At 37.5% G+C, this 19,623-nt stretch overlaps 1 protein-coding gene across 3 annotated transcripts in view; it reads left to right on the top strand.

Moving 5' to 3' along the window:
- TYMP (thymidine phosphorylase) overlaps positions 1 to 17,613 on the top strand; it is a 22,415-nt gene extending 4,802 nt beyond the window's left edge. The window contains exons 2-11 of one of the 3 annotated variants that reach the window (XM_072401998.1): positions 309 to 339; positions 7,215 to 7,340; positions 7,956 to 8,158; positions 10,077 to 10,175; positions 10,560 to 10,689; positions 12,755 to 12,873; positions 13,101 to 13,263; positions 13,500 to 13,712; positions 15,223 to 15,363; positions 16,418 to 17,613. In XM_072401998.1, the coding sequence (XP_072258099.1) occupies positions 309 to 339; positions 7,215 to 7,340; positions 7,956 to 8,158; positions 10,077 to 10,175; positions 10,560 to 10,689; positions 12,755 to 12,873; positions 13,101 to 13,263; positions 13,500 to 13,712; positions 15,223 to 15,363; positions 16,418 to 16,575 (1,383 nt within the window). In that variant the 3' untranslated portion in view covers positions 16,576 to 17,613. Of the gene's footprint in view, positions 1 to 308; positions 340 to 1,848; positions 1,880 to 7,214; positions 7,341 to 7,955; positions 8,159 to 10,076; positions 10,176 to 10,559; positions 10,690 to 12,754; positions 12,874 to 13,100; positions 13,264 to 13,499; positions 13,713 to 15,222; positions 15,364 to 16,417 lie in introns of those variants that run through there. The other 2 variants (XM_072401999.1, XM_072402000.1) reach the window with 2 other exon arrangements.
- Positions 17,614 to 19,623: the final 2,010 nt, after the last annotated feature.

The raw sequence follows: 19,623 nt of genomic DNA, 5'->3' as shown, positions 1-19,623 counted from the left end.
ACTACACAATTGCAATCTGATTACATTGAGGTTGCTGCAGAGAAAATCCATTGTTCCATAGAAATATTCACCAATACTGGATCTTCTCCAGTTCGTGTAATGCCCGGGATCCTCTGCTGGTGAATATTGGAGGATTTCTACTCAGTTTGCTCAGTTTATTGTAATAGAAGGTATAATTGGTATTCTGAAAATGATGTTTAACTGAACCATCAGTGAAAATTAGACCATAACCTCTATAATATATATCTGTAAAATATAAAATATAGTATATGTAGTACAATTTTTAATTTTTTTATTATTTTTTTTAGATGGCATCCACAACAGCAAAAGGATGTAATGGTATGATGTGTGATATTGTACTGTACTTGCCAAGTCTATTGAACCTTATGTTTCCTACTGCACGTTTAAATACCACATTATTTAGCATTTATTAAGACTTTTGGGTGGCATTAGGCATTTTCTGAAAAAAGAACAATTATTAACAAAAATGTATATATATATATATATACATATATATTTATATATATGTTTTTAAATTACATTTATTCTTCCAACTATGGTAAGTAGAATGGAAGCAAGAAGAACATTAACACATCATTAGGTTTGATATATTAAAAGATATATTTTGTTACATCTACCCCATCGATTAGAGCTGTTGTACTCATTAAAGCGGATCTGTTTGACAGTGGTTTTACCCACAGGATATGCAGGTAAAGACAGGACAAGTTCCAGCTATTCATAATTTTAGAGAGAGTACTAAACGAAAATTATATTTAGGGTATGAATGTATTTGTATTCAGTAGATAATATTGATAAGATCTGCTCTATATGTGTACTTCATGTACAGTTATATAAAAAATGGGAATAACTGGAAAATGTTGATTTTTTTTAAACATATTTAAACAGTCAGGCTCTTTATTTAAAAAATGCCAATTATTGTTACCAGTATTTACAAAGCAATGACATATTCAAACAGTTCACAAAGTCCATAATATTGTCACTAGCTGTCCCCTAAAGGGGCTCACAATAAATTGTGCCTACTATAGTCATATGTCATTATTACAGTCTAAGGTCAATTTTGGGGAAAGCCAGGTAATCTATCCACAAATATTTGGAATGTGGGAGGAAACTGGAGTACCCGGTGGAAAGCCACACAAACACAGGGAGAACATACAAACTCCATGCAGATAGTGCCCTGGTCACGACTCAAACCTGGGACTTAGCGCTGCAAAGGCCAGAGTGCTAGCTTCTGAGCCACCATGCCTACAGATGAAAGTGATGACACATTGCCCCTGATTCATCAATAAAATCCGTGCTCGCTGGAAGCGCGAAAGTACGCGCGGCCATCGATCGCGGATTACCGCGGTCCGGACTCGAGTGTGCGCGTACACTCGCCTCCTCTACCCTGTTACACATTGCTGGAGGCTTCTAGCACCTGAACCCCAATTTCTCTGGAATGGGGGGTGGGGGATAGGTGAACAAAATTAGAGGTGCAAGTGGGGGACACCTGTGGCTAATACCCCCTATAATTTAGCGGTATAATACTACACAATTGCAATCTGATTACATTGAGGTTGCTGCAGAGAAAATCCATTGTTCCATAGAAATATTCACCAATACTGGATCTTCTCCAGTTCGTGTAATGCCCGGGATCCTCTGCTGGTGAATATTGGAGGATTTCTACTCAGTTTGCTCAGTTTGTAATAGAAGGTATAATTGGTATTCTGAAAATGATGTTTAACTGAACCATCAGTGAAAATTAGACCATAACCTGTATAATATATATCTGTAAAATATAAAATATAGTATATGTAGTACAATTTTTAATTTTTTAATTTTTTTTTTTAGATGGCATCCACATCAGCAAAAGGATGTAATGGTATGATGTGTGATATTGTACTGTACTTGCCAAGTCTATTGAACCTTATGTTTCCTACTGCACGTCTAAATACCACATTAGCATTTATTAAGACTTTTGGGTGGCATTAGGCATTTTCTGAAAAAAGAACAATTATTAACAAAACTGTGTATATATATATATATATATATATATATATATATGTTTTTAAATTACATTTATTCTTCCAACTATGGTAAGTAGAATGGAAGCAAGAAGAACATTACCACATCATTAGGTGTGATATAATAAAAGATATATTTTGTTACATCTACCCCATCGATTAGAGCTGTTGTACTCATTAAAGCGGATCTGTTTGACAGTGGTTTTACCCACAGGATCTGCAGGTAAAGACAGGACAAGTTCCAGCTATTCAAAATTTTAGAGAGAGTACTAAACGAAAATTATATTTAGGGTATGAATGTATTTGTATTCGGTAGATAATATTGATAAGATCTGCTCTATATGTGTACTTCATGTACAGTTATATAAAAATGGGAATAACTGGAAAATGTTGATTTTTTTAAACATATTTAAACAGGCAGGCTCTTTATTTAAAAAATGCCAATTATTGTTACTAGTATTTACAAAGCAATGACATATTCAAACAGTTCACAAAGTCCATAATATTGTCACTAGCTGTCCCCTAAAAGGGCTCAAAATAAATTGTGCCTACTATAGTCATATGTCATTATTACAGTCTAAGGTCAATTTTGGGGAAAGCCAAGTAATCTATCCACAAATATTTGGAATGTGGGAGGAAACTGGAGTACCCGATGGAAAGCCACACAAACACAGGGAGAACATACAATCATACAATACAATACAAACATACAATACAATACAATGTAATAATGTTTTTCAAAAAAGATTTACAAACACAGGTAAGTAAAGAATATAACAAAAGATGTAGAAAGGAGATAAAATGTACAAAACTTCAAAATGAAAGACAGATTGCAAAGGAAAGTATGGCAACCCCCCCAATTTTTTTTAAATATATTATTAGCAAAAAGTCTAGATCTGAGCATATAGGCCCTTTAAAGGATGTCTTGGGTTGGTAACTGGGGATAAAGAAGTTTTATTAAACTCTGTTTTTTAACTCTGTGTGCACTAAAGAAAATGGCAGAGCTGAAGCCCAAATTCATAATAGCAATGTCATAATAGCAATGTCACAATGAATGGCTCAAAATTGATATGATTGAGAAACAGTTGGGCAAAATTAGGATTGACAAAGCACCAGGACCTGGTGGATTACATCCATGTGTCCTTAAAGAGCTGAGCTGGGTTATTTCAAAGCCATTATTTCTAAATTTTGGAGACACTTTAGTCACTGGCAAGGTACCGATGGATTGGCATAAGGCCTGTAAATCCCCTTATGACGTTCCTTACTAACCAACAGCTATATTTTTCATATCCACAAAATTATTAATTGCCCACTCACCAGATAAGTTGAACTGTGCAAATAATCAATAGTCAGTCGCGTTTGTGTTCTGTAGCGGTATAATACTACACAATTGCAATCTGATTACATTGAGGTTGCTGCAGAGAAAATCCATTGTTCCATAGAAATATTCACCAATACTGGATCTTCTCCAGTTCGTGTAATGCCCGGGATCCTCTGCTGGTGAATATTGGAGGATTTCTACTCAGTTTGCTCAGTTTGATGCGTTTCACAGAACTATCGTCCTCTTCCTCAGGAAAAGACAATGAGATCTACAAGGATTTATAACAATATAGTCTTAATGAATCAACAAAAATTTTTCAAAAATGTTTTCTACAAAAACATATCAACTTACATGAGCCAGCCTTCCACTGAAATATAACAACCAGGTTTACTGGATCACCCAGCTTCACTGATGAAAATGTGCCCTCTCCAGCCTTGGAGAGCTTTATTAAATCAGGCCCAGTAAATCAGCTATAAATTCTGCATTATGGCAAAAAATTATTGATGCCAGTGTGAAGACATCTGTAGAAAGTTAAAACTGAATCAGAAATGGATCTTTGTAATGCAATAAAAATCTGAAGCAAACAAGCAAAACCACCAAGAAATGACTCACAATGAAGAAATAGAGGTTTAAGGACTAGTTTTTGTATTGAGAAGTAAAAAATATTCCACCAACGGGGCATGCCTTTTTTATGGTTTGTGAATATCATCTCAGGAGCTCTGAGATCCTGCTGACTGTTTTACTACTTTCTCCTGCACTTATATCTGATAACACAGACATTACCAAGCACCAAAAAAACAAACACACTTGTAAGCTGCTGCAGAGGTGGATCTTTTTTTTTATTTTGCTTCTCAGATGGCATCCCTTCTGGTTGCAGGAGGCCCAACTTGGCGCCCATCCCTGCCATTAGGAGCCAAGACCAGTAATCAGTTACAGAGCCCTCACAGTCTCTAATTGATACCGAGCTCACTCAGAGAAAAGCATGCTCTATTGTGGGTTGGTATTCAGACCCTGGGGAATGTGAATTGATGGATTTACCTAATGCTCCATCAGACCTCTCCATGGTTCTCTGTATGCAGCTCAAGAACTTACCTATGAAATCTGACATGGAGATGGACACGAGAGATCTTATTCATGGTCAAGGAAAACATTCTTTGCAGGGCCTGGGAAAATGCTCAAAAGACTTTATTGGAGCTAAGTTTCAAATCCTCCTTGACTTGTAGAGGAGCACCGTGCATCGTCAACAGCTAATTTGTCCTCTCTTGGACTGTATCTGGCAAGCTGAAGCCATCTATAGATGGAGGTATCCTCTTTAATTTAAGTTTGTAAATACTTGATTGCCGACCCATCCATCTGATGTTCGGGATGTTTGCACTTTTATTGATACCAGGGTAGAAATGGCTTGGTCAGCTTCAGGAGAGACCTGCACAATGGCAGTTTTGACCACAATGTGTTTCCTTTTTGCATGACATGCAAAGTTCTAACCCTACAGACTTCAAAGAATGTTCAGCTGTTTAACTTTATTGTACTTTATGTGAGGCTTTGGCTTGCTTACACCCCTCTGGATATTTACTACTTATGCTTCTACCCTTGCACTTGTGTGCCGTGTCCATAGATTGGTTTTTGAAATTCCCTTGCTCCAGGTGATTCTCCCTGTCAGTGTAGTGTGCCTTGGGGTCCCCAACCTCCTTGGAATTCTAGAAGTATTATTGCATCAGTTTCTTCATGGATTGTGCTACTTTAATGATGCTGTTTATTTAGTTCACATTAGATTAACATCATAGTTTCTATACTCAAAGATATGTGATGTGGTCCCCTCTGCTTTTTTTTTTTTTTTTTGCTATTTTTTATTAGTAATACCGTATGTTTAACCTCTTTGAATAATACTCTTTTTATGGCTGGAAAATGCTATTCTGAAGATACACCTTTGCCCATTAGTTCCCATTTTAACTTTTCTTGCACAAGGCAAGTTACCTTAGACATGTGGCCGCTGGCTGTTTTTGAATCATTTTGCTTGTTTACTGTTGGCTGTTCATTCATTTTGTGCTTGGGGCATAGGGAAGGGTGGGTAAGAGAGCGAAGCATTGTAATTAGATTTTAATATTACTGACTTGTTTCAGGGGATTTTTCCTGACTGGGCAGCGTGTCTTGGGGTTCCACCCCTTCCCCACTGGAATGTATTTACTGAATTACACAGACAGAACAGATTGTCTTCTTTCAGAATACTTTGCCTGCAAGATTCCAGCATTCAAGAACAGATGCCTCTCCATTGCATATCATAATAGCCATGGGGTCCGAAGAAGACTGCATGAAATTCTACCTGTGTGAATCTAATCCACTGACTTTTGATTATCAGGCTAGGTTCTACTAAGAGGCCCCAATCACATCTTCCAAATTTGACTTTGTCCTGAAATCACCACAGAGTGGCAATGCTGCTGGCCCTGACAGCTTTACCCATGCCCACTATAAAAACTTTTTCTGTTCTCATGATCTTCTGTACTGGAGGCCTTGAATTCTCTGAGAAAGGGACTCTACACTCTAATTGCTTGCTGCACATAGGTTGGTTCTCCACGAAGGGGGGTAAGAATCTATCTCTGTCCTAGTATAGATCCTCTAACTCTTTTGAATATTGATGCAAACTTTTGGAAAAAAAGTCTTTCTGTCTCCTGCTTTCTATCCACCATCTCCTTTATCCTGATCAGGTGGACTTTGTTCCCACAAGAGACACTAAGGAAACACAACTGTAGACTACACTGTTGAGCAAATCCTGTACTTTGGCCATAAGGCTTCAATCTGTAATTCTTATCAAGATTTAAACTACAAACAGCTTACTAGATGGTATAGGGTTCCGACCGTTCTCACAAAGGTTTACCCCCAATTAACTCACTACCTAAACATTTACCCAATGTGGCAAAGGCGTGTATTCGAGTACTCTGGAAATGCACCACCCCTCCTACTGTGCCTCAGTGGTTCCGGAGAAATAAACTGGGTCTACATGGATAGTTTTAAAAACGCATGTAAATATTCCTACCACGTTTAAATGTGTTTTAAAGCACTTTTACAAGCGGTTTTAAGCGATTTGCTGCAGTTTGTAGTGATTTTACATGAGCGTTTATAAAAGGTTTACTTTTAACCCTTTCATGGAATGAGTACAGGGGTACATAAAAACCCCTTAATCATTCCCTGTAAGGATTAAAAGTATGTGTAAAAATAAGACAAGGCTTTATTGTTAAAGTATTTTATTAAATGTGTGTGTTTTGTGTTACTTAATTTTTTTTTTACAGGTTATCCCACAATGAAAGGATAATTCCCACATCTTCATTCATGTCATGAGCACAGCCGTGGGACTCCTGACAGTGTGGGATTCCCAGGCACTAGGGGGTAAATGAGGACAAGTCTCCCCATTCACCTCTAGAGCTCCGTGATTGGCTGAAGAAAGGGAAAACCTGATCAGGATTGAGCCGTTGAGACAATGTTTTACTTTAAATATAAAAATCACCAATTTGATATTAGAGACTGGTGATAGGTCAGAGGACAGTTCTACATAAAGGTTAGGGGTCTTCAGAGCACTGCAGGGGGACTTGTCTTTCTAGAACAGGCTATTCAGATGGCAGGAAATTTTGACATATATAAGAAAACACATAAATAAACTGGTATTTATTTATATTTGGGATTTATGTTTTCATATTGTAGTTTTGATGTTACTGTATAATATTAGGAAAGCCTACAGGTGTTATACTAAAAAGATAAACTCATAGGTGAAAACTATAATATTATGAGGCTTGCCTAAATCTGTCTGTGTCTTATTGTTAATTTTGTATGATTAACTGAAATGCTTGTGTCTGGTTTATAATTGTCCTATTATCTTCAAGACACTTTACAGTTTCGGATGGTTGATATAATTGCTAAGAAGCGTAATGGATTACCGCTGTCGTCACAGGAGATCAGGCATGTGGTGAAGGAGACAATAAAAGGCCAGGTTCAAGACAGTCAACTTGGTAATCAAAAAACATGCAAACCCTACTTTTACAGCTAATCATATACACTGAGAGATTCAGAGATGTATACAACAATAAGTACCGTACATGAACCCCAGGCAGATAAAAAAACATCTTGTATGTATTCATTAAAAGAACAGTGTATGAAAACCTACAATGAAAATTTAATTATGACTCACCCTGCTGCATTTTACAGTTTTCACATTTTTCATGCATTCTCTGCATTCTTCTTTTTTTTCAAAATGTAATTCTGCCAGTGCTAGTTTGTGTTTAAACTTAGTGTTGTAGGGTGATAGTGCTCCTGGGCACCCTGTGTGTGCTGACATGCCAAAGGACAACCGCCATGCAGGTGCCATATAATCCAGTAAGTGGGAGGCATTAGCACAGTGTTCTGCTCATGGCTGCCAACGCCCCAATATTTCCTAAGGGAAGCCATACTTATTACGGCATTCCCAAGAGATGGAAAATCTGTTTAAACTTCACAGCAACTACATATAATGAATTATCAGTTGATATTTACATATGTCTGTAAAAGATTAGGCTTTGTACAAACTGTGCGATGCCTTTATCAATCTCACATTCAGTATACAGTGGATTGTGTATTTTTACTATTAGGTGCTCTTCTTATGGCAATCTGGCTGCGTGGAATGAATACAGAAGAGACCATGACCTTAACCAAGGAAACAGCAGCTTCAGGATGTGTGCTGACATGGCCAGAGGAATGGAATGGGTTAGTAGTGGACAAGCACTCTACAGGAGGAGTTGGAGACAAAATAAGCCTGCCTCTGGCACCAGCACTTGCTGCCTGTGGATGCAAGGTATTGGCACACAAAGAACTACATTTATCATACTAAATATGCTAATTCTTCATATTTCCTAATTGTAACAGCATTATGTTATATCATCATTTATAGGTGATTAAAAAAAAACATTAAAGTAAAATTTTTTGGCTGCTCTTACAAGTTAGCTTCAATTTCATACCATTCAGAGCAACCCAAAAAATTAAAAGATTCATTATATATGTGCCGATTAAAGGAGGAAATCATTGTTTGTATTGGGATAATGACAACTAAAGCCTAGCCTAGGAGGATTTAACAGGCCATTTCTGGGCTTCCAAACATACAAATGCATCATGCATGATACAAGAAAGTTTATTAAGATATAAGATATGTACATGCTTCACAAATCATAAAATGAGATGATTATTTCTTATTTTAGGATGGTGGGTGGAGCCATGCAAATCATCCTTTTCCACTCCGCCAGCTAAATGCACATCTACAGCTGCTAATGAATATTGCAAATATAGTGTAATATTATAAATCCACTCATTCCAAATTTCAACAGTTTCAGATTTTTTGGCCATCATTAGTGCAATGTATGGAAACCATTATGTTGTAGGGGAAGTCATTACAATGCTATGCACTGACATGATTCATTCGCGTTTTGATTTATTTATTATCTCTACACCCTGTATGGTTAAACATGCAGATGGTGACCCGTACAAAATCAGCTGATTCTAAAATGTGGCAGATAGCTTCTGTACTACTGATTATAACTTCATATAATGGAGGGTTTGCCTGACCTGCTTGCTTCGAGTAGTTTTAAGCCATCTCTGATAAATTAAGTGGAAAGAACAAGGTTTGAGGCTCAAAGATTCAGTGCAAATAATTGTATAAATTTATTTATACATAGTTGATTCATATATAATTACAGTGTACAGTCAGTTATTGTATTGTATCCCTGGTCCTGTTTTACATTCACAGGAATAGGATAACTATACTATGCATAGGTGCTCTACCGCCATACAGTGATCTACATCTAAACCCCTGAAGAAGCCAGATTTTGGCAAAATGTGTTGGGATGTATGCAACCTTTTCGGTCCTATCTTTTGATTTCTAATCACTGTATGGCAGAAGAACTCCTATGTATAGTATAGTTATCACATTCTTGTGAATGTAAGGCAGGACCAGAAATACAATACAATAATTGATTGTACACTGTAATTATGTATGAGTCAACTATGTATAAATACATAATTAAATATTTGCACTGAATCTCTGAGCCTCAAACCTCGTTCTTTCTACTTTGTAATTTTTCTGTTTATAACTTCACTTGTTAAGCTGTCCATTACCTATAAAACTAAACCTATATAAAATATTTCAAATCAATCTAGAAATAAAAATTTAATCATTTAAAAGTTTAATCATTTTGCAATGAAAAAATGAAAACAAAAATATACTTAAAATGTGTTTAATTTTTAATAAATGGATGGCCATTTATGTACAAGCTTACATCCTAAATTTGTATATTTTCATGTATGGAGTGAATGTCCTTTAATGTTTTCTTGCTGACAAGCCTTCTATGTGAGAATTTTGGGTAACAGGTTCTCCTCAATGAGGCATTTAGGGCCATTAGGGACTAATGTATCCTCTGCCTTTTACCCCAGCGGACTGAGCAGCAAACTATGCTCTCCATAGCCACCATGTTCAATGGCTCTAAATTCTGAACTGCTTAGTGTTAAGCGCTTCCAGGTTTGCTTAATAGAGGGAGATAGGGTGATTAGATTTTCATTAGTTTTCTTCATTTTGGTCCTAATGGTTTCAAGTAATTATTTTTACGATGAATCAAAGTAACTTTTGTTTACAATGGTAGTCAAACATATATAAACCCAATTGTCTCTTTAAACCTTTTTACTGTTAGACCAACTATTGTTCAAATTTTTTTTGTGATTGTAAGGTTCCAATGATAAGTGGACGAGGACTGGGACATACTGGTGGAACACTGGATAAGTTAGAATCAGTTCCAGGGTACAGCAGCATACAGAGCCCTGAACAGGTAAGAAGAGCCCTGAACAGGGCATGATTTAATAAAGCTCTCCAGGACTGGAGAAAATAGACTATCATGGGAGAACCTGGATAATCCTGAAAATGTGGAATGGATTTTTAAAAAATCATTTGCTATTAGTTGGAAAATAGTTTCAGTCCTGGAGCAGATCTATTGCAGATTTGCTGGATTACCCGGGTTCCCAAATGATAGCCTATCTTCTCCAGTCTTGGAGAGCCCTAATAAATCAGAACAATTGTAATCTTAAAATATAAAGCCAGCGTCTTGAAAGGATATTTAGGACAATGTTAAAAACAAAATAAACAAAAGTGTTTTGCGTTGTGCAGTACATACATTTTATATACCATACCAATTGTCTTTATATTACATTTGCAGATGTTAGAAATCCTTAAGTCTGTTGGATGTTGTATTGTTGGGCAGTCTGCAGATCTTGTCCCAGCTGATAAGATATTCTATGAGATTCGAGATGTTACAGCGACAGTGGACAGTCTGCCTCTGATCACAGGTAGTGGCACTATACACCAAGTGTGATGTAATGACTAACTCTGCTCAGGAATTTCAGGATTTGCTGTTTTTTTGCCATAGCATTTTGCTTTTGATTTTGTAAAACTATACACCTGTCAACTCAAGCATTGGTGTGAACCTTTGGATGAGATTGGCTGTGGATCATAAGCTATTTGTAACAAATTACATAAGATAAAAAAGCAGTAAAATTAAAATTACAGTTTTATTGTAATTATTTTTTTTGTTTTTGTTTTGCATTTACATGCACTTTAAGTGTAGGTTTAGGTAATGGACTTGTATATAACAGGGCTGTACTCCAATACTGGTCCTCGAAGGCCAAGATCCACATATATTTTTAGTATTTATCTAACAAACAAAAGTAAGTAAGTAAATTAAATTTTAAAGTGATTTGTTATTTTTTAGGGATGACCGGATTAGGAATGAGTCCGCTTAATTTTTTTTTGACTGTAGATTTAGGCCTGAGCTGTTAAACTCTGTTAACTGGTAATTACATTTTACAATATCTAGAGAACATTTCACTTGCTAGATGACAATAAATTTCTTATGCAATGTCTTCCATGCAATATCTTTAACCTGAATAATGTCCATTCGAGCAACCCAAATATTGTTGATCAGATTCAGTGCCTAGATCGGGCTTTTCCATAATTTCCTGCTTCTCCAATGATGCCCTAGTGTACCAATCGAACCCAGGGAAGGGAAGGGAATTCTGGTCTCCTTCTTGGTTGTGGCATGTATAGGTGTGATCTGGCTTATTCTCCATTGCTGGTCTGGAGCAGTCAGATTCATGTTAACACAATGCCTAGGAGGATAGACATCAACAATGATCTTGGAGAAGCAATTGTTGCTCCTCATCAATCGGAAATGAGTTATAGGGCTATTTCCAAACAATTTAAATTCCATGATTCTACAGTGAGATAGATTTATCACAAGTGGAAAACATTTAGGACAGTTGCCAATCTTCCAAGGAGTGGACATCCCAAAAAAATTCTCTGCAAAGTCAGATAGTCCTATGCAGCGGTGTAGTGGGGCAGGCATGGGTGGGAACGTCGTGTCCCCACTTTTTTTCGGGAGTTGGCATGCCACTCTTTTTTTACAAAGAATTCTTTGGTGGGCCACAGAACAAAATAATGTGTCCAACCAAGAATTCTTTGGGTCTGCCCCCCCTACAGGGTCAGGACAAGGACCCCACTAGTGGGGGGGTTGCACTGGCCAGAGCCACAGACCACATCTACGTATTTAAGAGCAGGCTCAGGGAGGTGGGCGGGTTGTCTCTGAACACATCCCCCCCACTCTTCCATCGCAGGCTCAGGTTCTGGTATCATGATGTCACTCTGGGGGAGGTGTCTTCCCCTTTGAGTGACACGGACAGGGGAGTAATGGGGCGGGCACGTACCCTTTTTTTTTACGACTACACCCCTGGTCCTATGCTGAAAGAAATTGCAAAAACCCATTCCCAAGAACTCCATCTCAGAATTAAGAACTAAGAACTCAGAACTAAGAGTTATTGAAGGATTCCCCTAGGGAGAAATGTTATACTAATGCCCCAACATAAGATGCCACATTGTTATAGTAGTCAAATTATAAAACTGATATAGGGATCCTACATGTTGATCTTCAGCTCCATACAATTTTTCAGACGGGCTGTCAAATTTTGAGCCAGAGTAGAATCCCTACTTTAGGGTTCATTATTGTCCCTGTGGGGTTAGCACATGTCCTTATTGTTCTGGCTTTCTAAGTATTTTATTTATTAGTATGGTGTTGGCCCTCTGACTGCATACACTACACTGTATTTATTTACTGGCTAACAATATATTTTAGGAAGCTGGATTGTACATAAAAAAAAAAAACACGTAAGACATTTAAAAGTTTTATCCTGTCTTATCCTCACTTTACTAACCCTTAAAATACACTACTGCCTTGAACGTCTTTTTAGGTTCATTGGTTTTGTGACCAAATATGTTAATACCTTGTACTTTAAGGCAGCTAAGCTGTGAGTGAGTATAACACCAAACATAACACTGTCCGTGGTACTGATCTCTCCATAGCCTCAGTGATAAGCAAAAAGATGGTTGAATGCCTTTCTGCACTAATCCTTGACGTCAAGTTTGGTGAAGCAGCTCAAAGTCCAACCATTGAAGATGCAAAAATACTGGCAAATAGTCTTGTAAGTAATTCTTAAAAAAACCCACAGCTTTGTTTATGCTTGCCTTTCTGATTATTCATTGCAATGCAAAAAGCATTTATGTATTTTGGATACTATAGTGGCTTTCTTCACAAAACCTCCTGGCTCTTTGTTTTACCTTGATATTCTTCTTTAAATGTAATATGCTATGTTTACCAGCTTGTTTGTTTTATCTATAATATTGATGACTTTATATATGTCTTTCTTAGGTAAGTGTAGGAGTTTCTCTTGGAATCCCCACAATTGCTCTTATAACTAATATGGATAATCCTATTGGTTACTGTGTAGGGAATAGCTTGGAGGTTATTGAATCACTGAAATGTTTGGAAGGAAAAGGTCCAGAAGATCTCAGAGAACTTGTCACACGCACAGGTCAGGAAATTTATTCATACGGTAGGATCTTTCCAGTATATTCTGCTACTGCTGCACCTGTGCCATGAAAATATAAATACAAATCTGTCTGGACATTAAATTCTAGACATATGCATAAGTCATGCATAATGTTGTTGTATGTTTGGGGCTTGTCTGTCAACTAACGTTGAAGGTATCTGTGAAAGGGAAACCTTCATAAAGCTGCATCTTTTCGACTTCTTTCTCTCTGCACATAGGTGGATATCTCCTCTGGCTTTGTGGTCAGGCTGTCTCAGAATCACAAGGTGCTGAGAAAATTGCCAAAGTGTTGGATGATGGATCTGCTTTACAACATTTCCGAAAGATGATGGAAGCTCAAGGGGTGCCGTCTGATATTGCAAGGAATCTTAACTCCGACATCAATTTAGGAAAAACATCTCATGTGAAAGAGCTGATAGTTCAGAGAACAGGTCAGCAAATTTGGCTCAATGACAATAGTAGTCTGGCATTACAAAAGTCTATATATGAATGTTTTCAGATTTGTATTATTACAGTATATATACACAGTATTGGTCAAACGTTTTGACATACCTTATCATTCGGTTGTTTTTTTATTTTTTCTTTACATTGTGGACTAATATTGAAGAAGTCAAAACTGTTAACAAACACATATGGAATTATGTGTTATTAAACTAAACAGTATTAAACAAACCAGAATATGTCTTGTATTTTAGATTCTACAAAGCTGCCACTTTTTGCTTTTATGACAGCTTTGCACACACTGGGTGTTCTTTCTCCCAATCAGATTCATGAGTTAGTCATCTGGGTTGAAGTTTGATATGGGTGACAGACTTCTTTTGGCCTAAGCAATTCTCTTGACTCATTCCAGTCTCTTCCAAATAATTTATGTTGATATGTGCCTGCAACTTGAACTCTGTGACGCCTTATTGTGGCCTCTAATCTGAGATGCTGTTAGATTGCAGTTTGTGATGTAACTCTTGGTCTTCCTTTCCGACGTATCATTTATGTCTTAAAATAATGATAAATTGTCATTTTTCATGGTTCTTGCCATATGATAAGTAAAACAGTAGTTGAATAGTTTTATTCACTGTATAGAATCATGTAGAAACCCTATGTCTGCACAACGCAACCAACGGTGTCAAATACTCTAAGAAGGCAAATTCCAGAAATTAAATCTTGACAAGACACACTTGGCAATACAAAATGATACCAGGCAACTACCTTCTTTGAACAATCTAAAATATTAAGCATATTCTGGTTTAACAGTAATCTACAATGTACAAAATAATAAAAATTAAGAAAAAACATGGAATGATATATATATGTGTGTGTGTTTGGCAATGAGGGCTTTTACAATTGGGTAATTTTACAATTGGCTAATAAAAGCGTGTTTGTTCATTGGCTTGATTCTAATCTGTATAGAAAACTGATTAAAGCAGGGGTGCCCAACCGGTGGATCGCAATCTACCGGTAGATCGCAAAGGCAACGTAAGAAGATCGCGGAGCCCTGCCTTTCAAAAAAACTCCACCACGCACAGGAGTTATTAAGTCCAAGTTTTTATTGTTGGTAGATCATTTTGACTTCGGTCATTTTAAAAGTAGCTCAAAAGCCAAAAAAGTGTGGGCACCCCTGGAATAAAGCATGAAAACTGCACATGGTTATAGACAGAACCATCACCTCTCCATTACTTTATAGTTTGTGTTAAACCATAACAGAGTGTGAAGATGTGCAGAACGTATAATAACTGGAAACAATGCAGTCATTGACAATTTTCATTTAATGTGTGCCCGCATTTGCTCTGTGTATCTCAGCCTTTACCAATCATCACCTATATATTTTACATTAAATGGCATGTAGCTAAAACAGAAACTAATAAGCAACACGCACATTGTGCAGCATCCTTCTGGGAGTAATGAAGTTATTTATCATTGTTTTTTTATTTATAACTGTTTTTTTAGGCACAGTGGAGCAGATTCACGCCAGACCTATTGGTGAAATTCTAAATTCACTTGGAGCTGGCAGGAGAAAGGCAACAGATGTCATTAACCACTATGTTGGAGCAGAGATTCTGGTGAAAGTGGGGCAGCATGTAGAAAAAGGTAAATGGATTACTCTCTATACTGCAGTCACTGTGAAGATGCATCGCCCTCCTCTGTGCCTGGTACACTGCAAAATACAGCACCCATAACCCGTACTAGACAATGCCTTGAATGGTTGTTCTCCATATAGAGTTTGCAATAACATAAACTTGGCATATTCAGAGAAAGTTAAGTGAAACATGTATTGAAGACTTCCATAAATTCCAGTTTGTTTTTCTGCTTTCAGAAAGCTCTATGGTAATAGAGTCATATTTAAACTATCTGTCAGTGCATGTTGCTTTCATATTATGCCAACCTCTAAATGCAGCAAATGAATGCCCCTTGAGATTTCTGTCCCAAGAAAAAACTCCTTTACCAGTTCACCTGATTGAGCTGAAGGAAATGTGGAATGGCACATATGATTGCTTATACAGTGTTTATAAAACTTGTAGCCATTTGAGAATGATTCTGTGTTTTTCTATGAGCAGTATATTTAGTTAACAGAAGTTAACAGAAGATTGCCCATATTCCCTATTTATAAACACTAATAGATAATTGTATGAAATTATTTTCTTCAGTGTCAAAAATTATTTCAGTGTCAAAAACTGCTCCCTCCTCCCAAAATTGAACTGGTTTCCCACCAATGCTATCAGATTAGGCATGTTGTTTTAATTTATCAATGTAATTTGAGGAAATGATATTTAAGTTCCAGTCTGGCTAGAGAGAAATCAATAGTAATTAGACAGGAAAATGTATTCAAACTATTTATTTCTTTTCTGAGCTTAAATGTAAACATTATGAAATATCAGGGAGCATTATAAAACTATAACTACCATTCAAAATTGTGGACCAAGGGAGCAACAAGATAGATCTCCTATCCTCCTTGTTCACCAAAATTTTGCTATTCTTCATTTGCTATTATTCTTGTTGTAATGTGTGCCCTTCTCAAATCACTGCCAGGCAAATTAAAAAAAAAGATTTTCCTTTTGAGACTTTCATTTTGAAATGTAATAAAATGTGTTCCTTTTAGATAAAATGATAAGTTGTTGAAGGACACCTGTTTTCTTTCTTCTAGGGTCTCCTTGGATTAGGATTCATTATGAGAAGCCTCCTCTAAATGACGAGCAGAGAGAAGCACTCCAAAATGCCATTTGCATCACAGATCGGCCTGCTTTTAAACCACCATCTTTAATCAGGGATATTATTATCTCTCATGACAAGAACAAAAAATGAAATGACTATAAATAGGCAATGAACTGAGCTAAACATATACCGGTACTTTAAAAGCTCATTTTCCAGACCTTTTAGCTTAAGCTACACATGAATAGGGTGCAATACACATTATTATAATATAAACTTGTAACAATCACACAAACACGCAAATTGTACTAATATGTACTATAAAACTTTAGAATTTACAGTTTTTTATGGGTAGCTAACATTTGTATTTTTTTTTGGATTTGCAATGTATAAAAGTAGTTATAATGTACATGCATATTGTTTTGTGTATTCTTACACTGGACAGATATATGTATGGATGAAATGCAGTTTACTAGTCCTTGGATGAGGTTTGTTTTAAAAGGCTTTTTTTCCTTTATTTTTCCTGGTAATAACAAACTTTCTGCCCCTGGGTGTGTCAGATCATTTTTCTGCTGTACCTGTGGATAGAGCTATTGTTACTCAGACTGAACTTCAAACATGTTTGCCTCTGCTCATATCCATTATATGGAGGACGATGGGATCAACAGTTTGTAGGAACAGAAAAGAAAGATAACCCATTTTTGTTTCCTGTTCAGCCTATAGTAAGTGACAAGGACGTTGCAGGAAATATGCAAGTACAAAAATAAATACTAAAACATTCATCATATCCTTATAAGCTGCAATGAATTACATTTTTGGTCATGAGTTTTTTATGTGTTAACTATTTACATAAAAGCAATTCCATCTTCATGACCTGAACATTAGCTGATCACAAATCAATGTTAAACATATTACATGTTTAACCAAAAGGGATTATGAATCACACTGCAGAATGCTAACAAATGAAGCATGTTGGATTTATATTGTGGAAGGTTGGGATGCCCATTCTGTGGATCTTAGTTTTGTAAACAATCATTTTCTATATATCAATTTGTATTCTGTATGTACCATCGGAATGCTTTTTTTGTATTTGTTGGTTTTTTTTTGTATACAAACATTTTCTATATTGTAATTTTAGTTTGGGGTTGAATATTCAAATATTAAAGAAAACATGTACTGACAGAATAAGAAGATATCTTCATTCCTAAACTCTATGGGTCTCACCACTGACTCATAACATGCATGCAGTATTAAAGCGCAGACAACATTCTGTCTTTCTCTATCTGCATATTCATACATAGTTAGGATCACAGAGGTTGCAGTGTGAGAAAGCCAGACACGTGACATTTTCAAAAAGGGTCAGCAATACCAGCCCATGAAGTATGTTTCACCCTGTACATTATTCTTAATCCTAGCATTCTTACTGCTCAAACCCCAGTACCAGTGAAAGATCTCATTACAGCAAACACATAGTTATTGGAAGGAAATAGCACATTAAGGTAATAAAATTAATAGACAAACTTAGAGCAAAGGATTTACCTTATAACGTAAGAACATCCTTTCATAAGTATTAGTCCACATAGATGGCACTGCAGCAATAAAATTTTACAGGAAGATCCCCACTATCCATTTCAATATACCTACAGCTCCCCTTTCAGGAGAAATTGGGATTCAAAGAACATAAGCGGACATTTATATGTGACAGGATACCATGGTTTGGTAGGAGTGATACAATTTTGGAGGGGGGGGGGGGTGTAGCCATAAGAGTCTCCAATTTATCCTTCATTTCCCTTTCTATACTGTTAAAGAGAAATTGGGGATCACAGTAGGTAAGTGGCCAGCTATGTGTGACAGGGTAGAACGGTATGACAGGTAAAGTTTTTCATATCTTGTGATGGCGCTGTAGTGATGAGATTTTACGGGGAGTTAGCCATAAGAGTTCTGCACTTGTCACATTTCCCTTTTCTTACAGAGTAATCAGGGTTTATAGAAAGTAAGAGTATAGCTATGTGTGGCAGGGTAGCATGATAAAATGGGTATAACATTTTAATAGGGAAGGGGGGGAGGACAAAAGGAATTTTCAACTGGCTTCCACATTTCTAGTTGCTAACAACCCTCTGTTCCATACACATTGAGAGTCACAGAAGATAACTGTCTAGCTATGTGTAACAGGCAGCTTGCCAGCCACTCAGTTCCCTGCACCGCAGCATCTGCAGATTTGACTGCAGGCGGCAGTAAGCAATACTGAGTGTCTCCACCTAGGCAAGGTTCCATGGCATGAGGAAGGGGTAACCGCAGTGCCACCTCACCACCAACCAGAATGCAGCCTTGAAGTTTTGTGAACTTTAAGGGGCACCACAGTGCACAGACAATTGCTAGTACCCTAATGTTCATTGCCAAAAGAATGGCCCCCAGGAGGTCCCCAACATGCAAACTCAATTTGGGGACCCTGGTCTTGAAATAGCCCCACTTAATCTTAAAATATCCTTGATTATTGTTGGGGTTCTATGCTTGTGACCCCCTATCTGGCAACTTGTTATGTTTAGGGTGCTTAAGTTAGGTTTAGTATCAGCTCTTAGGGTCCCCTGTGTACCCTAAAAATGTCATATTTCTATGATAATCAGTGAAGGATATAGGAGGATTTATACATGGGGATAATGACAGAAGCATGGACAAAAACACAGCTCCCATGCTGCTGCTGGGATTTTTGTACAGTACAATATGGGCGGGGAGCAGCTCCCTCCACTGGCAGGATGATCTCGATAGAGCAGTGGTCACCAACCTTTTGGGGCTTGCGGACCACTAAATGCACATACTCCAGACCGTGCAAGTGTGGGGAGCCGGGTGTCACTCAAGGGGGAAGAAACTTCCCCTTTATTGAAGTCATGATGCCAGTACCCACCCACAGGTCTGAGCCTGCAATGGGAGAGTGGGAGGGTTGTGTCCAGAGACACAACCTTCCCACCACCCTGAGCCTGTGAGGTGTACGAGGGACATGGTCCGTGGCTCTGGCTGGTGCGCCTGGTGCACTGGCCAGAGTCGCGGCCCACCTGTCAGACGGCCCTAGTGGGCACCCCTGCGATAGAGGAACATGTGATAGAGATGTGGGCACCCTATCCCCTGCAAGACAACAAGCAGAGAGGGAATAAGCACAGGGCCGGTCCTGGCAAGTCCGCAGACAGTAGGTTGGGCACCCCTAGT

The sequence above is a fragment of the Pyxicephalus adspersus genome, chromosome 2 (genome assembly GCF_032062135.1).
Source record: "Pyxicephalus adspersus chromosome 2, UCB_Pads_2.0, whole genome shotgun sequence".
In the NCBI taxonomy this organism is placed as follows: Eukaryota; Metazoa; Chordata; class Amphibia; order Anura; family Pyxicephalidae; genus Pyxicephalus; species Pyxicephalus adspersus.
The sequence above is the reverse complement of the archived record's forward strand: the minus strand, read 5'-3'. Positions and strand labels throughout refer to the sequence as shown.